Raw genomic sequence first — 17783 nt, 5'->3', positions numbered from 1 at the left:
GCAAAGTCAACCAGGTGCGTCAATAATATAACAATATACATAATCAACCAGGTGCATCAAACATTATAACAAAATACAAAGAGTGAGCGTATACAGTTAAGTAATTCGATAACACGGGTGGTACAGTAGACCAGGGTCGGGAAGGACTTACAAGACAGATTCATGAGCCTGGGAGGGGGTGGTAGAAGAGGTGTGAAGGAATAACTGGTGGGGACAATGACAGTTTAAAAGTCCAGTCTTTGTAAAGCACGAACAATTACCCAAAGGTGTCAAGGCACTGGGCTCCCTCGGGAAGATTAAGCGAGCTATTGCCCAGAGTCACATGGTGCTGGGCTGATCTGCCGGGCATCGAACTGTGAGCCCCTGGGTTCCGGCGTCACTTGCCCTGCCACTGCGCCACACCTCTTCCACTGATGGGGACATGAAGACACACATGAGAGGCTGTACTGGGGAATATGTAAAGCCCCACGTAACCTTACACAAAAGTCATGGTTTTAAGGATGGGACTACACAATTTCCCTAAGGACCTGGGATTAGTAAACATGCCAGTGAGAGTGGTGTTTCCCTTGGGTTCATTTTACTGTCAGTGTGTAACTGAGGGAGAAACATATGATGGCCACTGGACCTAAGCCACACTGTATATAATGTCAATGAATTGTAAATATATTCCTAAATATAAACTGAGGATACGCAACAAATAAACTTATCAGAATCAACACTTTGATAAAAAAATATTTGTTTTACAAATCCTGATCCTCATTTGTTCCCATCCATAAATGCTGTTCCTTTTTAGGTTTCGCCTACACAGCTCTGGCGCTGTGCTTGAGAAATCTCTTATATTTAATATATCTTTAAAGGAGGCTCTTATCAGTTCCCATAGCTGAATTACTGTGTTCATTCGCTTTTTTTTGTTATCTCCCACTGACTGCACACATTTACGATGCTTCTGCTAAAGCTGTTCACACTGTTTAAGCCCCATTCACTGTCAGGATGAGACCTCTTCCCACAGAAAAGGCAGACAGTTTCTAACCGTATGTTGGAATGCTTGCTTTTCATTACTTAGTAGTGCAAAGCAGATGTTTTAGCCTTAGAACGTTTGTGGTATTTGCTAATCATGCCTCAGTACCTTTCTTTGCACTTTGTAGGCATTATTGGATTGTTTTCTTCAATGTAATCAAATTGGTCATTATGATCAAATGCTAATTCTACTAAACAGGCAGCCACAAGTGCAGTTACCTTGCAGACAACAGGGTCATGATTTGTATGGTGCAGCAGGTGCAGTGGTAACGGGCCCAACATTTGTCAGAACTCCTCTAAACACAAAAAATTGCTATATTTTACTACTTAACAGGCAGTTAAAGGTGCAGTTCTCGGTCAGGCACTAGGGACACGATTTGAAAGGTACAACAGGTGCAGAGGCACAGGGCAAAATAGTTGTCAGAACTCTTCTAAACACCTAATATTGCTATATTTTACTACTAAACTGGTAGTCAAAATTGCAGTTAGCTTGCAGGTAAAATGGACTTGATTTGGATGGTGCAGCAGGTGCAGTGGCTCTGGGGGCAAAAGCTCTAGGGACCCCACTACACCCAGATTATTGCTAAATTAAACTACTAAACGAGACTGTCACAAGTGCATGTAGCAGGCAATGGGGTCATGATTTGAATGGCGCAGAAGGTGCAGTAGCACCAAGACCAAAAGCTTTAGGTACCCCACTAAGCACCTAGTATTGCTATTGAATATGCTACTTACCAGTATGCATCTGTTCTTGGCATGTAGGGCTGCTAACATTCATATCTTAGCATTAGATCGCCGCCTAGTGTTGGGCTCGGATGATTGCACATTGTTGTCCTGGAAGAGTCTTCGAAGTATCCTGAGATAGGTGGCTCCTCCCCTGGACTACAGTGCGCATGGGCATCGGCTCCATCCCCAGATTGTTTTTCGCCATTGTGGCAGGAGATGGAGTGAAAGTGTAAAGGATGTCCATGCTAATGAAATAAATACAATAGTATATCTGCAGCTGCGACAGGCACCGGGGAGGAGGGCGGGCGATATGAATGTTAGCAGCCCTACATGCCAAGAACAGATGCATACTGGTAAGTAGCATATTCAGTTCGAGGCATGTGGGCTGCTAAATTCATATCTTAGCATAGAATACATAGCAGTCCCTCCATCAGCGGCGGTTGCCCGTGCCAGCTGCAGAAACCTGAAAAAGTGTCTTGAGAACAGCCTGTCCTACAGCTGCTTGCTGCTTGGAATGCACATCAACACAGTAGTGTTTTGTGAAGGTATGTGGTGTGACCCACGTGGCTGCTCTGCAAATATCCTCTAAAGGAATGTTCCCTAGGAAAGCCATGGATGCCCCCAGTTTGCGTGTGGAGTGTGCTCTGGGGGGTACTGTTAAAGTGCGCTTGGCCTTTTGATAACATATCTGGATGCACTTAACAATCCATCTGGCTATGCCTGCTTTGGAAATCGGGTTGCCTTTGTGTTGTGGTGCGAAGGCAACAAAGAGTTGTTTTGTTTTTCTAAAGGGTTGTGTTCTGTCTATGTAGTACATCAACGCCCTCCGTACATCTAAGGTATGGAGCATTCTTTCCGCCACCGTTTGCGGGTTTTGAAAGAATGCTGGTAAGTCGATAGTTTGGTTAAGATGAAACTGTGACACCACCTTAGGGAGGAATTTAGGGTTAGTGCGTAGCACTACCCTATTTGGGTGAATTTGAATGAACGGCTCTTGTATGGTGAGCGCTTGCAACTCACTGACACGCCTCAGAGACGTAATAGCTATCAGAAAGGCCACTTTCCACGTAAGGAATTGGAGCTCACACGAGTGCAGTGGCTCAAATGGTGGCCCCATCAGTCTGGTGAGAACGACGTTGAGGTTCCACACCGGAGCTGGTGGAGTTCTTGGGGGAATGACTCTCTTCAGACCTTCGAGGAAGGCTTTAATGGCGGGCACTCTGAAGACAGAGAGGTGCTGCCTGTTCTGAAGATAAGCCGCTATGGCTGAGAGATGTATCCTAATGGAAGTGTACGCCAGATTGCACTTGTAGAGATGTAACAGATAGCAGATGATGTTGGGAATAGATGCATCTAGCGGGTTGATGTCATTGGACGTACAATAGATGACAAAACGCTTCCACTTAGCAGCATAGCATGCTCTAGTAGTAGGTTTCCTCGCCTCCTTGATGATACTCATGCATTCTGGAGGTAGGTTAAGGTATCCAAACTCTAGGACTTCAGGAGCCAGATCGCCAGGTTGAGCTGTCGTGGATCTGGATGCTGAATGTCTCCATGGTTCTGCGTCAAAAGACTGGGTGTGAGGCGCAGTCTTTGATGCGGCACCACTGAGAGTTCGAGGAACGTGGTGTACCAAGCTTGACGTGCCCACGTTGGAGCAACCAGGACGAGAGTCATGGAGTGCTGCCTTAGCTTTCTTGCGACCAGCGGTATTAGAGGGGCTGGCGGAAAAGCGTATGCAAATTTGCCTGACCAGTTCATCCATATCGCATTCCCCTGCGACTGTGGGTGAGGGAACCTGGCGGCAAAGAGTCGGCATTTTGCGTTCTCCTTTGTTGCGAACAGGTCTATCTCCGGATGACCCCACTGCTGGAAGTACGGGTGGAGAACAGAAGGGTGTATCTCCCACTCGTGCATCTGATGGCTGTATCTGCTGAGCAGATCCGCCATCTGATTGTCCTTGCCCGGGAGGTGTTCTGCCATGAGGAAAATGTTCCTCTGAATGGCCCACTTCCACATGCTCTGAGCTAGATGAGACAGCTGTGGCGAGTGGGTGCCCCCCTGTTTCTGAATGTAGTACATCGCGGTCATGTTGTCCGTCCGGACTAGCACGACCTTGTTGCTCAGATGTACAATGAAGGACTTGAGCGCCATGAAGATTGCCATCAGTTCCAGATAGTTGATGTGCATCTTCTGTTGCTGCGTCGTCCATAGTCCCTGCACCGTGTAAGTGAGCACATGTGCTCCCCATCCCTGGAGGGATGCGTCCGTCGTCAGGACAATCTGCGGCACGGGCTCTTGGAACAGTCGGCCCTTGCAAAGGTTGTGTGGAGTCCACCAATGCAGAGAGTCGTATGCCCGACTGGTAACCAACACTAGGTCTGTCAATTGCCCACGAGCCTGTGTCCACTGATTCGCTAAGCACTCCTGGAGCGGGCGCATATGTAACCGTGCGTGAGGGACTATGAAGATGCAGGAGGCCATCATGCCGATCAACTGCATGAACACTCTCGCTGGCAGGGAGTGTCTCGGTCGGAATCGTTGGATCAGTGACTGAATGCTGTCGATTCTGACTTGGTTTGGCTGAGCCATGGCTGTCAGGGTGTTGATCGTAGCACCCAGGAACTGCCGGACATGTGCCGGCTGAAGATGGGATTTTGGGTAATTTAGGGAGAAACCCAGATCGTGAAGAAGGTGAATTGTAGTCGACATGTCTGCGGCGCACTGTTGCTCTGACTTGGCTTGTACGAGCCAGTCGTCTAGGTAGGGGTAGACATGGATATTCTGCCTCCTGAGGTGCGCCGCCACTGTCGCTAGACACTTGGTGAACACCCTCGGGGCCGTAGTGACTCCGAAGGGTAGGACCTTGAACTGGTAGTGCCTGCCTTGAATAGTGAATCTTAGGTATTTCCTGTGTGACGGGTGTAGTGGAATGTGGAAATAAGCATCCTTGAGATCTAAGGTCGCTAAGAAGTCTCCCTGGTTTAGCAAGGGAAGAATCTGCTGCAGTGTAAGCATATGGAAATGCTCTGACAGTATGTACAGGTTGAGGGGACGTAGATCGAGAATGGGCCTGAGAGAACCGTCCTTCTTTGGAATAAGGAAGTACAGGGAGTATACCCCTGTGCCTTCCTCCCCCACCGGCACGAGCTCGATTGCGCCTTTTTGCAGCATCGCCACCACTTCCTGCTGCAATAAGTGCAAATGCTCTGCGGACATAGGCCTTTGCCTCGGTGGGATGTTGGGTGGAGTGGATTTCAGCTCTAGGCAATAACCATTTTGGATCAGTTGACGCACCCACCTGTCTGTGGTGATGTTTCTCCAGACGGGCAGGAACTGCTGCAGTCTCCCCCCGACAGGTGTTAGGTGGTCGGGGGGCAGTGACAGAAAGTCACTGTTTGCTTGGAGTCGAGGTGCGGGAGCTGTTGTTTCCTCTGCCGCGACCTCTGTTGCTGTTATTCCTATAACCTCCCTTGTTCTGCTTAGTGAACGAGGATTGCGCCCCACCTTTGGAGAACTGGGATTGTTGACCCATCTGTCCTCTGGTGACTCCACGTGCACCTGAGCGACGAAAATTGCTGCCACGAAACTGTTGGGACTGCAGGGCCCCCATAGACTTAGCAGTTTCCGTGTCCTTCTTTATCTTCTCTAGGGTGGTGTCAACATCCGGACCAAACAGACTATCAGGATTGACTGGCTGATTCAGAATTGTTGTCTGAATATCCTGCTTGAACCCTGAGATGCGGAGCCAGGCTTGTCTTCGCAGCATAACGCTAGTGTTGATAGCCCTAGCAGCTGTGTCCGCAGCGTCAAGTGCACACTTGATGGCTGCGTTTGATATTAGCTTTCCTTCCTCAATAAGCATCTTGGTGCCTTCTTGGAACTGTGGGGGCAGGTGTTGTATAATCTGTTCTAGGGTGTCGTAGTGCGCCCTATCATAACGCGCCAGGAGCGCCTGTGTATTTGCGATGCGCCAAAAGTTTGCCGCCTGTGCAGCCACTCTTTTGCCTCCTGCCTCAAGCACTTTGGACTCTTTATCCGGGGGAGGAGCTTCACCCGTTGTCTGGGAGTTGGCACGTTTCCTGGCATTGGCAACCACAAGAGAGTCCAGTGGCAATTGTCCCCGGATGTAGACGGGGTCCGCAGGAGCAGGCCTGTACTTCTTTTCAATGCGAGGGTTGACCACTCTAGCCCTCGTAGGCTCCTTAAAAATGTCTCCAGCATGTTTGAGAACACCTTTCAGCATAGGAAGTGTCTTTACTGTCCTTTCAGATATGGCAAAGGTGTCAAAAAGGAAGTCTTCCTCAACCGGGTCGGCATGCATGTCCACATCATGATTGGCCGCCGCCCGTTCAATTAGTGCATGAAATCCTGCTGAGTCCTCAGTCGGGGATGCACGTGGATTAAAGGTCTGCGGGTCTTGGCCCGCACCTTGGGTGTTCTGGTCACCAGTGTCGTCGTATGAATCTGGTTGGACATCAGGTTCATCGATGGGGAAATTGTACTGTTCATCCTCATCATCTTCCTCACCCACAGAGTGTTCTGGGGAGGGAGTAGGGCTCCGTCTAGGAGGAGGCGGAATCGGTTCCGTGAGGCCTAAGGCGTCAAGGGGCACCCTCTTCTTCTTCAACGGGATGACGTAGGGGTCCACCGGCTCCGAAGTGATCTTCCGTTTATAGAGTGTCAGCTTGCCGGTGGCAGCATCGATGAAATGCTCTGAATCGTCTTCCGATTCGAGTACACGACGTGGAAGAGGGTCAGGCAGCGAGGAACCCTGTTTCGGAGCCGATTTCGTCGAAAACGCTTTCGGCGCCTCCTTAGGTGGCAAGAGAAAAAGGAGTTTCCCAGAAGGCTTAGCCGGAGCGTCCTTTTGCGGCTGCGGTGATGGCATCGGAGCCGATGGAGCAAAGGCTTTCTCCCTGATTCTCTGCAGTGACTCCGCAATGGGGGACGGTACACTGCCAGTGGGTTTCGTCGCCGACAAGGATGCTTTGAGCGGTCCCTCGGATCCGACGTCCTCGCGGGCCTTGTGCGGTTTGGGCGCGGAAACCTTCTTCGGCTCCTCCGAATCTTGAGGCCGGGGCGCAGACTTCTTGGGCGTAGCCTCTTTGGAGCCGACCTTGGCGGGCTTGGACGGCGCCGGAGCCGCTGATCCGTGCCGACCATCTTTCTTGGGGGCCCCTTCCTCGGGCGTCGGCTTCGATTTCGGAGCATCGGAATCGACAGACTTCCTCGGCTTCTGCGGACCGGAGGTCGACGGAGCCGACGGGGTGACGGGCACCGACTTCTTCACAGGCACGGCAGCCATCTTAGGGACACTCGAGTCCTTTGGTTTCAGTTTCGATTTCGGGTCGGCCATTTTAGGTGTTGACGACCCCGACGGTTTCAGTTTCGGTTTCGAAACATCGCGCCCAGCAAGTGAGTCCGTAGCCGGGCCCGAAGGCGGGGCTGTGGCTTGCGGCAACGGGTCCAGGGGAAGGCCGACAGGCGATCCCGTGTCCCGGTCGGTATCCTCGAAACTTTCGGGGCAGAGCTCGTCCGCAGAGCTGTCCGCCGCGGCCCCATAAATCTCATCGTCGTCTCCTACCTCTTCGACGTATTCGAGGGCCTGACCCGCGACTCCGTCGTCGTCTCCCGGATCCGCCTCGACCTCCGTCTGTGATGGGGAGATTTGTAGAAGGTGACCCTGGACCTCTTCTTCCGGGTCGCCGAAGATGTTCTCCGGATCTGGGGCCGCTTGCCTAGCTTCCAAGCGCACCGCGCGCCGAAGCTTGAGAGTTTTCTTGGAGCGGAACTGTGCACAGGCCTTGCACTTGCCGTCGTCGTGGTCCGGTGAAAGGCACTTGTTACACACAGGGTGTAGATCGATGTGTGGGTACTTGGACCCACAGAGCGGGCAGTACTTGAACGGGCTCCGCTCCATGTCCGTAAAGGCTTGCTGTCGTGTCGCGATGAGAAGGCCTCAAAGTTTAGAAAGCGAAGAAAACTCCGCTTATTCCGGCTTCAAGAGACGGAAGACTCGAGACCGAGCGCAGACAATACCGACGCAAGAAAATCGAGGCCTTTTGGCCGGTAAAAGATAGTTTTACTTGGTTCCGACAGTAAGACGTCGAGACCACATCCGAACCCAATGGCGGAAAAAAACAATCTGGGGATGGAGCCGATGCCCATGCGCACTGTAGTCCAGGGGAGGAGCCACCTATCTCAGGATACTTCGAAGACTCTTCCAGGACAACAATGTGCAATCATCCGAGCCCAACACTAGGCGGCGATCTAATGCTAAGATATGAATTTAGCAGCCCACATGCCTCGAACATTTTACTACTAAACAGGCAGTCACAAGTGCAGTTACCCTGAAGACAACAGGGTCATGAGTTGAATGGTGCAGCAGGCGCAGTGGCAACGGGCCCAAACGTTTTCAGACCTCCTCTAAATACATACAATTGCTAATACATCAATTAATACTATTATCTCCCTCTTTTATTTCATTTTTCAAAATGTTGCTATTACTTACCCACATTATACTATTGCCTTTTTGTACCTAAACAAGTCATAACACTTAAACAGACTTTCTGTAACTTATATTGTACAACTACTCAGCAAGCTACAGCTTACAACAAAAAGCAGCCTATGATTAATCAGATAGGCGAAACCTAATGCATTTACCAGTACTTGTTATTCTCCCTCTCACATAATATCATTTTAAAAAAGAAGACGTGCGTTTCTTTACTTGATGTTGTGGCCAGGATGTTCGTGTCCTTCATGCTGCTCTCTCACTTCATGGACCCCCTGCTCATCGTTCTTCAGGTTGAGCTCTGTGGGCTTTCCATGTGAGGACAGGCCTATGCAGCAAGAACCAAAGGGAGAGGAGGACTCCATCCTGCATGATAAGAAGATAAAGAAACAAAGCAGAGCACTTAGAGGGGAAACACAGCTTCAGCTCATCTCTATTTCCCATCCATCAAGATGATGGTGCACACCAGAGGCACAGTCGACTCTTTTAAGGCGTTTGCAGTGCTTAATTTGAGCTGGTGGTTTCCGGCACCTAATTTTCAACACCAGTACTTATGACAGCTGAGTGGTGGCACTGTGTGTTATTTACATATGAACAGAACAACAGTTATTTATTAATTCAATATACAATAAAAACAGCTTGGGGGCCTAAAATAGCCTGAACTTGCACACTTACACACAGGTACTGTCATTGGCAGTGCTGGCAAGGGAAGTGTGTGGTGCAAGCTGTGGTGGCCTCCTGACGAGAGCCCTGTCACTTACCATTTTTACAAATTAAGCACTGGCACTTTTCACATCTCCAATGGTACCAAATCACAGAGCAAGACATCGATTCAGTACTGGGACCGACCGGCCTCCTGTCGGTGGTCCCAACCCAGCAATTAAGATGCCACCGAACACTGTTCGGATGCATGCCTCTTCTTTACAATGGGAGCATGCATTCCGAGCCTAATGCATTCTCTCATTGTAAAGAGAAGAGGTGCAGTTCTTCCCTGCACCCTGTGGCAGGCAGCTCAATGTGCCTGCCCCAGGGTGCAGGGATCAACAGGGGGGGCACCATAGGAGTCCTTTCGCCCTCAAATCGGAGGCCGTGCACCCATCGGGACTCTGCTGAGGGCATACATAGTCGACTTCCGGTACCCTTTCTGTGTCGGAAAAGGCTGGCGCATATAGGCTGCCGAAATCCGACATAATCCATTGGTGGGAAAGAGTGGCCCTAGGGATTACTGGAGGCTTTCCAAATGACAGACGGGCTCGAAACCCATTCGGAATTCTAGTTCGAATTCCTTTCCGACCGACTCCATCCAAATGGGTCGGTTGGAAATGAATCCAAACTGCTCATTACGATGCCGTAGGAACGGCTTCGACCGAGGACAAAGCTGTTGACTACGGCATCGCAATTGTTATGTTATGTTATGTTATTTATTATTTGTTAAGCGCGCATACGCCCGAGGGCTTCTTGGCGCTGGTGAGAGAATCAAACATAACAGTACATAAAAGACATATGATCACTATTTACAATAAGCCTGAGAAAAAAGAAAAGTTTTAAATGCCTTCCTAAAGGCAAGGAGGTCCCTACTATGTCGCAGAGTTAAAGGGAGGGAATTCCACAGTGAAGCAGCTAAAAATTGAAAACTGCTACCTCCCTGTCGTTTCTTTTTGAAACGAGGGACCTCAAGTAGGTCTTTGTGGATTGATCTCAAGCTGCGTGAGGGTTTATATTTGCGCAGCAGTTGTCTAAGGAACATGGGGCCCTTACCCTCCAAAGCCTTGAACACAATACAGCCCACCTTAAATGTAGCTCTCTGTTCCACAGGCAGCCAGTGCAAGGTCTCTAGTCCATGTCTGATCGATTCCCACTTCGGGACTTTACAAATAAGTCTCGCAGCTTGGTTTTGCAAGTATTGCAGTCTTTTAAGTTGGCCAATAGGCGCCCCCAAATAGAGGCCATTTGAGAAATCGATATGCGACAGGACCAGAGCACTGACTGTCTGAATTAAGGCCAAACCTGTAAGAAGATGTGCTATTTTCTTAATCTTCCTCAGCTGAAAAAACCCCGAGGAGACCACTGTTCCGACTTGACTTTCCAAGGTAAGATCCTCACTAAGAGTCACTCCCAGGCTTTTTACTGTACGGGATTTTTTTGGGGGCGAGCCCATGTCCGACGGCCAAAAACAAGGGCTCCAGCTAATCTCACTCTTCCCAGGTAGAATGAGCTCCGTTTTTCCCGGATTTAACTTAAGGTGATTTAGAGACATCCACCTCTGGATAAAAGACATAGTTGCTCGAAAGTCCTCTGCCGCATTGTGTGAATTCAGCACAAAAACCAACTGCAGGTCATCTGCATAATTATATACATCAACCTTAAACTCTCGTAGGGAAAACAAAAGAGGCCGCATATACAAATTAAATAGTAAAGGGGACAGGGAAGATCCTTGAGGGACCCCGCAAAAAGAAATATTTTTAGGGGCTGTGAAAGAACCCAGTCGGACCGACTGGGTACGTTCTGAAATAAAGGACTTGAGCCAAGCCAAGGCCGAATCTCGAAGACCAGCCTGTTCGACACGGTTGACCAAGATGGTATAGTCAACCGTGTCGAACGCGGCAGACAGGTCCAATAATACCAAGGCCTGGTGCAAGTCCCTGTCAGCGTTAGACCTTAAAGTATTCTGGACGGCCATTATCACAGCCTCAGTAGAATGACCAGGCCGGAATCCTGCCTGGTTAGGTTGTAAATAGCCTGAGGTTTCCACAAAGCTAGATAGGCAATTGGTTACATGGGCCTCCAATATTTTGGATAAATAAGGCAGTAGCGATATTGGTCTGTAATTTGAGAGGTCTGAAGAATCGATGCCAGGTTTCTTTTTTAAAGGGATCAATAAGGCCTGTTTAAAACTATTCGGAACATTCCCTGAAATGAGGGAATTATTAAGCAGAGGGATCAGGCCATTTGGGAATGCCCGGCCAATTTCTCTCATTACTTGGGGAGGGCAGACATCCTGAGGAGATCCTGATTTAACTCTAGTAAGCAAATCTTGAAGGATTTGGTCAGTGATCAAAGGGAAGGAGTGCAAAGTAAGGGGATTTAAGAAGGTATCATCTATCGGGACACAAGCTGGAAGCTTAGATAGGGTATCCTTAATCAACACTATTTTATCATTAAAATAGTCATTCAGCGAGTTTCAGAGCAATTGTGAGGGGACGACCGGGGGAGAGGTTCTCTCATCATTGCACAACTCAGTCACAATCCTGAAAATTTCCTTCGACTTATTGGTCGCATTAAGTATTTTAGAAGAGAAATAAGCAGTTTTGTGAGTGTGCAGCGTCTTTTGGTAGGCTTTGCGAATTAAACAGTATGCAATCCTTGCTTGAGGACAGTAATTGATACGCCATGTTCTCTCTTGCTGCCTCACTTCAAGTTTTAATTTCCTCAACTCCGGCGTGAACCACTTATGTGCGTCCACGCCGCGTGAGTTCTCAAAACGAGTGAGGGGGACACAGACGTTAATGGCCGAGTGTAGCCATTCTTGAAGCCTATGATCGGCTGTCTCCACATCTGAGCTCTGCTCTGGCAGAGTAGACTTTAACAAATTTAAAAAAGCTGACATGTCCAGCGAAGACCATTTCCGAGTCAAGCTGGTAGTCTTTAGCTTAAATTGAAGAGCTTTCACAACACAAAATGAGAAACTAATAGTAAAATGATCAGACCAGCTACAAGGTTTAATATCGATAAAATCAATAGGTAGGTTCAATGACCAAAGTTGATCGAGACTGTGGCCCTTTTGATGGGTTTGAGTATCTATATATTGTATTAGGTTCAGGTCACTCAGAAGGTTCCTCATCTCAGCTGCTTGGGGGTCTAATAGTATGTTATCAAACCAGAGGTTTAAATCCCCAATCAGGAGTAGTTTGGAATTATTGGTGGCTAACATGGCCAGTTGTTCCGCAAAAATAGCAGGAAACATAGCCATAGTTTGGGGTGGGCGGTATAGTAAAACCACCACAAGTGTCCCGTTAACAGTGTCCAATTTAGCAACAATATTCTCCACATTAGATATATCTAAAGAGGGGAGTTGTCTGAGTTGATGTTTCTTATTGGAGATGATGGCCACCCCGCCCCCGATTTTACCTGCTGGTCGTAACACAGAAATGATGTAGTAATCAGCAGGCAAGGCAGCTAAGATGTCCGGTAATGAATCCGGTGTAAGCCATGTCTCGGTTAGCAGGAGTAAATCTGGTTTAATATCAGATAGTAACAAAAAGATGTCTGTCTGATGTTTGGTCATAGAGCGAGTATTTAAATAGATACATTTGAAATTACACGTGGTACCTGGCGTACTTTCCGAGACCGCATAATTAGAGGCAGGGTCCGTAGCCAGATTGATAGAGTTAGTGATGCCTAGGCGAAATGTCCGTTTCACCGTGTTGAGGGGTACGGGGGGGCACATCATGATGGTAGGTCGCAACGCTAGTAAGTCAGCGGATGTATACACTAAAGGGCCAACAAAGTCCTTCGCCCCTAGCCCCGGACGCTCGCGGACGAGCGCAGACGAGCTTGACTCTAGCGCGACTCCGGCGCGCCTCCGTCGCGCCCGCTGCGCTCCCTCCAACACATTACGTTTTATGTGAGGGAGCCTCGAGCGACTGGACCGCTGCCACAGGTCCCTGCGCTCTCTGACTCCTCCCAATATAGCACCCGTTCCCACCACCAGACCGGCACTAGGAGCCGCGGTAGGTGAGCCGCCCTCCACACAATCGGCAGAAGCCGCGATGGAACAAGGCAGAGGGGCCGCTGTTAAGGTAAGAGTGCGAGTGGCGCTATTAATCAACCGCCCTGCACGCATACAATTACAAAAACACTCGCCAGCTATTCCGCGTGCAGATAGCAGTTGCAATCACCGCTTTGCACACAGTAACTGTTAAAACACAAAATGACACAATAATAATGCAGGTTAAAATTAATAAAAGCAATTGTAGTCGGTCTGACGAAATGCAGAGTCTCTCAGTAAATGGCGCCGGGCTGCTACCACCAACCCGGAATCCACCATTGGCCCCTTGATGCTTGTTATGATGACCACAGAACACATAATATGAGATACACAGTTTAATAGTATCTGCAGCATAATCACTGCAATGTAAAGATATGAAACACTGAGGAGAAGGTGAGGTCTGGGAGTAAATACAGAAAGCAAATTGTATTTAAACACTGAAACATTCTCTGATCCAATAACAATAGAACCCTTTTTTTGTTAAAAAAAAAAAAAAAAAAAAGCCAAATGCTTGCCTTTGAAACAGTGCCATTATCATATGCTGGGTTAATATCCCACAACCAGGCGTTTATTTACTAGTGAAAGTTGCATAAAGGGTCACATGCTGTATCCTCAAGCTCACTTACCAATGACAGCATTATCTCATGGGTTACGTACCCTATCTGTAGGCCTGTGTGCCAGTGACAGCATTATCTTATGGGGTTATATACGCTCTCCATAACTCTCACATGTCACTGACAGCATGATCTCACAGGACTATGTATCTTCTCCATATGTTTGAGTTCCAATGACAGCATGATCTCACAGGGTCACGTACCCTCTCCGTAGGCTTGTGTGCCAGGGACGGCATTATCTTATGGGGTTATATACCCTCTCTATAGCTCCCACATGTCACTGACAGCAGGATCTCATGGGACATGTACCCTCTCCATAGGTTTGAGTTCCAGTGACAGCATTATTTCAAGGGGTACCCTATCCATAGGCCTGTGTGCCAGTGACAGCATTATCTCAGGGGTTGGGTACCCTACCATAGGCCTGTGTGCAGTGCAGTACACTCACAAGCAATTTGCAGGCCCTGTGTAGGCAAGACCTAAAAATGGTTCCCAGGATGAGGGCAATGCAATGTCAATGACCCTTGCATTCACCTGTTGGTAAGCAGGAATACTGCTTGGTAAAGGAGACCATGGCAGGACTGGTCAAATGTCTCCATCTTCCATGATGATGAATAGCTGAGAAGGGTTAGTAATACATTTCTGAACAGAATAAAATGGAATGATAAAGTTACTACTGTCACCATGGTCCTACCCTGCTAGACACTCTGGGGTGGAGCTTGAGGAAGGTGTGTGTATATAAAACTTTACGCACATCATACGAACATGAGATATCATTAACCTCTTCTGTGCTGGTGACGAGCTCAGCTCGTCATGTGGCACAGTGCAGCTGTACTCATGATGAGCGGAGCTCGTCACGGCCGTTGGAACGTTGCACGCGGGGATAATTACCCCGCTGTGCTGAACGTTCTAAAAACGGGTGTGGTTGTGACGAGCTCCGCTCGTCATGAGTGCAGCTGCACTGTGCCTCATGACGAGCCGAGCTTGTCACCAAGCACAGCAGCGCAGTGCGCGGCCCCCTCCCCCCGCACGACGGGGGGGAAACACCCCGCAGCGAAGGGGTTAAGGCATATGGATTTTTAATACTTGCTTGTAAGGATAATGTTACTTACCCAGTAAGCATCTGTTCTTGACATGTAGAGCTGTAGATTCAGATGCTTTGCATACTCCTGCCATCTTTTGTTGGGTCTGGATGTTTGAAAGTTGTTTTTCTTCAAAGGAGTCTTTCCAGTCACAAGGTAAGGCGACTCCTCCTTTCGGTGATAGCGCGCATGGGCATTAACTCCATTGTTAGTTTGTTTTCCCGCAGAGGGTGTGAATGAAGTTAGTAAGTGTAGAATAGAGATGTCCATGCGTATGTATGTAAACTAAGAACTGCAACAACTACAGGAGACTGGGGAGGCAGGTGGGCACATGTGGATCTACAGCTCTACATACCAAGAACAGATGCTTACTGAGTAGTAACATTATCCATTCGAGGCATGGGAGCTGTAGATCACATGCTTTGCATAGACTATACAGCAGTATCCTGCTGGTTAGCATGCTGGGGATCACCACGCTTGTCTAAAGAGTAATACTAAGGATTCATTGCCTGTGTTTGTGTACCTTTGCATAATATCACTTGGACCTTTTGAGCGATCTCTGCTTATATCATATATATATATATATATATATACACACATAGTAGAAACCGATAGATAATTATTTTTATCTCGTTTTTGCCAAACTGTGTTCACCCAAGACTCCATCACACTGGCCTCCTCCCATTATTTGTGTAAGTTTGATCATACATAAGGAATATATTCCTTTCCTTTCATACTGAGCCTGCTTGTGCTACTTTTATTTTCTCTCAACGCCTATTTGGCCATCAATCTAAGAGCCCTGACGAAGTTCCCTTTTGGCACAACTGGGAACGAAACGCGTTGGCTGTGTGCTGGTTTTTAAAGATTACTTGAATAAAAAGAAGCACTTGTTGGGACTCATTCTTATATGAAAATTGTGACCTATTTGAACCTTTGGACGACGGGTACAGGAAGCGTTTTGCACCAACCTTTGATTATTAATTTGACATGTGTTCTGGTTGAGCTGGACCTTGGTCTGTCGTTTGTTCCTTATTTGTTAGACTATACAGCAGTATAACCCCAAAGCTGTGGCCTGTAGTTGTTGTAGTTGTTTGAAATAGTGTTTTAAGTACTGCCTGGCCTACATTAGCTTGTTGACTTGCTAACACATCTACACAATAGTGTTTATTGAATGTGTGCGGTGTAGATCATGTTGCTGCCTTACCGATGTCAGATAGGGGAATATTCCCTAAGAAGGCCATAGTAGCCCCTATTTTCTTAGTAGGGGGTATTAGCAAAGTTCTTTTTGCTTTCAAATAACATGTCTGGATACATTTCACGATCCATCTTGTAATGCCTGATTTAGATAAGGGATTGCCTTTGTGTGGTGGAGAAAAAGCAACAAAGAGCTGCTTTGTTTTGTGAAATTATTTTTGTTCTTTCCACATAATATAATAGAGCTTTTCTAACATCAAGTGTTGGTAGAGCTCATTCTGCTACAGAATCCGGTTTAGGAAAAATCACAGGTAACTCAACTGATTGACTGATATGAAATGCAGAAACTACTTTACGACGAAATTTAGGATTGGTTTGAAGAACCACTCTGTCTTTATGAAGCTGAAAGAAGGGCTCTTGTATAGTTAATGCCTGGAGTTCACCAACTTTCCTCAGGGAAGTTATTACAATGAAGAAAGCAACTTTTCATGAGTGGAATTGTAACTGACATTTGTGCAATGGTTCAAATGGTGGACCCATCAGCCTTGTAAGGACTATGTTCAAGTTCCACGTTGGTGCAGGTGGACTCTTGGCGGTATTACTCTTTTTAATCCATCCATAAAGGCTTTAATTGCGGGTACTCTAAATAGAGATAAGTGTTGTCTGTTTCTGCATCAGCACCTGGTCCCTCTGGGTTCGCGAGCTATATATGGGGCTTCCCTTGAGCGATTTTGTCGCCAAACTGCAGCGCGAGGAACGGAGCAAGCTTCACACTGAATGGCAACGGTCCAATGGATCACCGCTGTTGTATGCTGCAGTGGCCGCCGTTTCTTCTAGTCAGTGTTGCGATCCACCACTGATGAAAAGGAGTGGCGGAGGCCAGCAGCAGGAGGAATTGGTCATGAGGAGAGAGAAGGGGGCGAGGTGACTGCATTACTGAGTGCGCCCACCTGGAGCCTCGCGGTCGTCTGGAGTCTAGGTCTGCCAGCGTGAGCCGCCCCCTTGCAGTGAGGAGGTCAGCTTAGGGGGCAGAACATTCCTAGGTGAAATGTGGTGGCTTGGGGGCTAAGATTTGTACCGGAGGAACCAGGGCGGGGCTTAACTGACTTCAATATGGTGCCCAGGTAGGACTTGCCTGACCTTAACATGGCTCCTGCCGCATAGGGAGGCAGCATGAAGGATTGAGACTGACTGCCACACTGGAAATCTTCATACGGGACTGATCGGAGTTGTTGACCAGCGGCGAGCGGGAGCTTTGAGATCTCCACCCCAACGGTGGGGATGGGTGCCGGCTTTGGATTCTGAATGTGCTGAACCTGGTCCCCAAGAAGTAGGAACACCCCCCCTCCCCGGGAAGTGGTGGAGCAGTATCACTATGGAGGAGCCAGGGGTCGCCCTACACTCTTTATTCTAAGCCAAAATATTCCTTACAGAGCCCTCTCAGGACAGTGCCTGACCTCAAGATGGCGTCTGGATTTTTTTCAGACTGCGGTATCTCATCTCTCCAACTCCTGTGCTTTATTATGACATTCTCTGATTGTACTTGATCATTATCTTGACAGCGGAGTCCGAGCACTATGTCCGATGCCCAGTGGTGCTGCTCAGTTCACCTATAGAGATCGGCCCTTATTCATCCCCTCGGCCGTTTCCTACCCAGCTGGACATTGGGCACAGTTTCTCCACATCTCCCTGTTTATCTCCCATCCCTCCCCGTCCCCTGATGAATTTCCATAACTTTGCTTTCTCTTTTCCTATGTTTGATTTTGCTCAAATGTAACTGGTAACGCTCATCCCCATGTAAAGCGCTCTGATCCCTCCGGGTCTAGCCAGCGCGATGTATAACTCTAATAAATAAATAAAATACAAAAATA

At 48.1% G+C, this 17783-nt stretch overlaps 1 protein-coding gene across 1 annotated transcript in view; it reads right to left on the bottom strand.

Moving 5' to 3' along the window:
• LOC144828299 (uncharacterized) overlaps positions 1–17783 on the bottom strand; it is a 225329-nt gene that overhangs the window by 79202 nt on the left and 128344 nt on the right. The window contains exon 12 of the mRNA XM_078686382.1: positions 8474–8623. Coding sequence (XP_078542508.1) covers positions 8474–8623 — 150 coding nt within the window. The remainder of the gene's footprint in view (positions 1–8473; positions 8624–17783) is intronic.

This window comes from Lissotriton helveticus, chromosome 4_1 (genome assembly GCF_964261635.1).
Source record: "Lissotriton helveticus chromosome 4_1, aLisHel1.1, whole genome shotgun sequence".
Taxonomy (NCBI): domain Eukaryota; kingdom Metazoa; phylum Chordata; class Amphibia; order Caudata; family Salamandridae; genus Lissotriton; species Lissotriton helveticus.
This window is presented reverse-complemented; position numbering and strand designations above follow the sequence as displayed.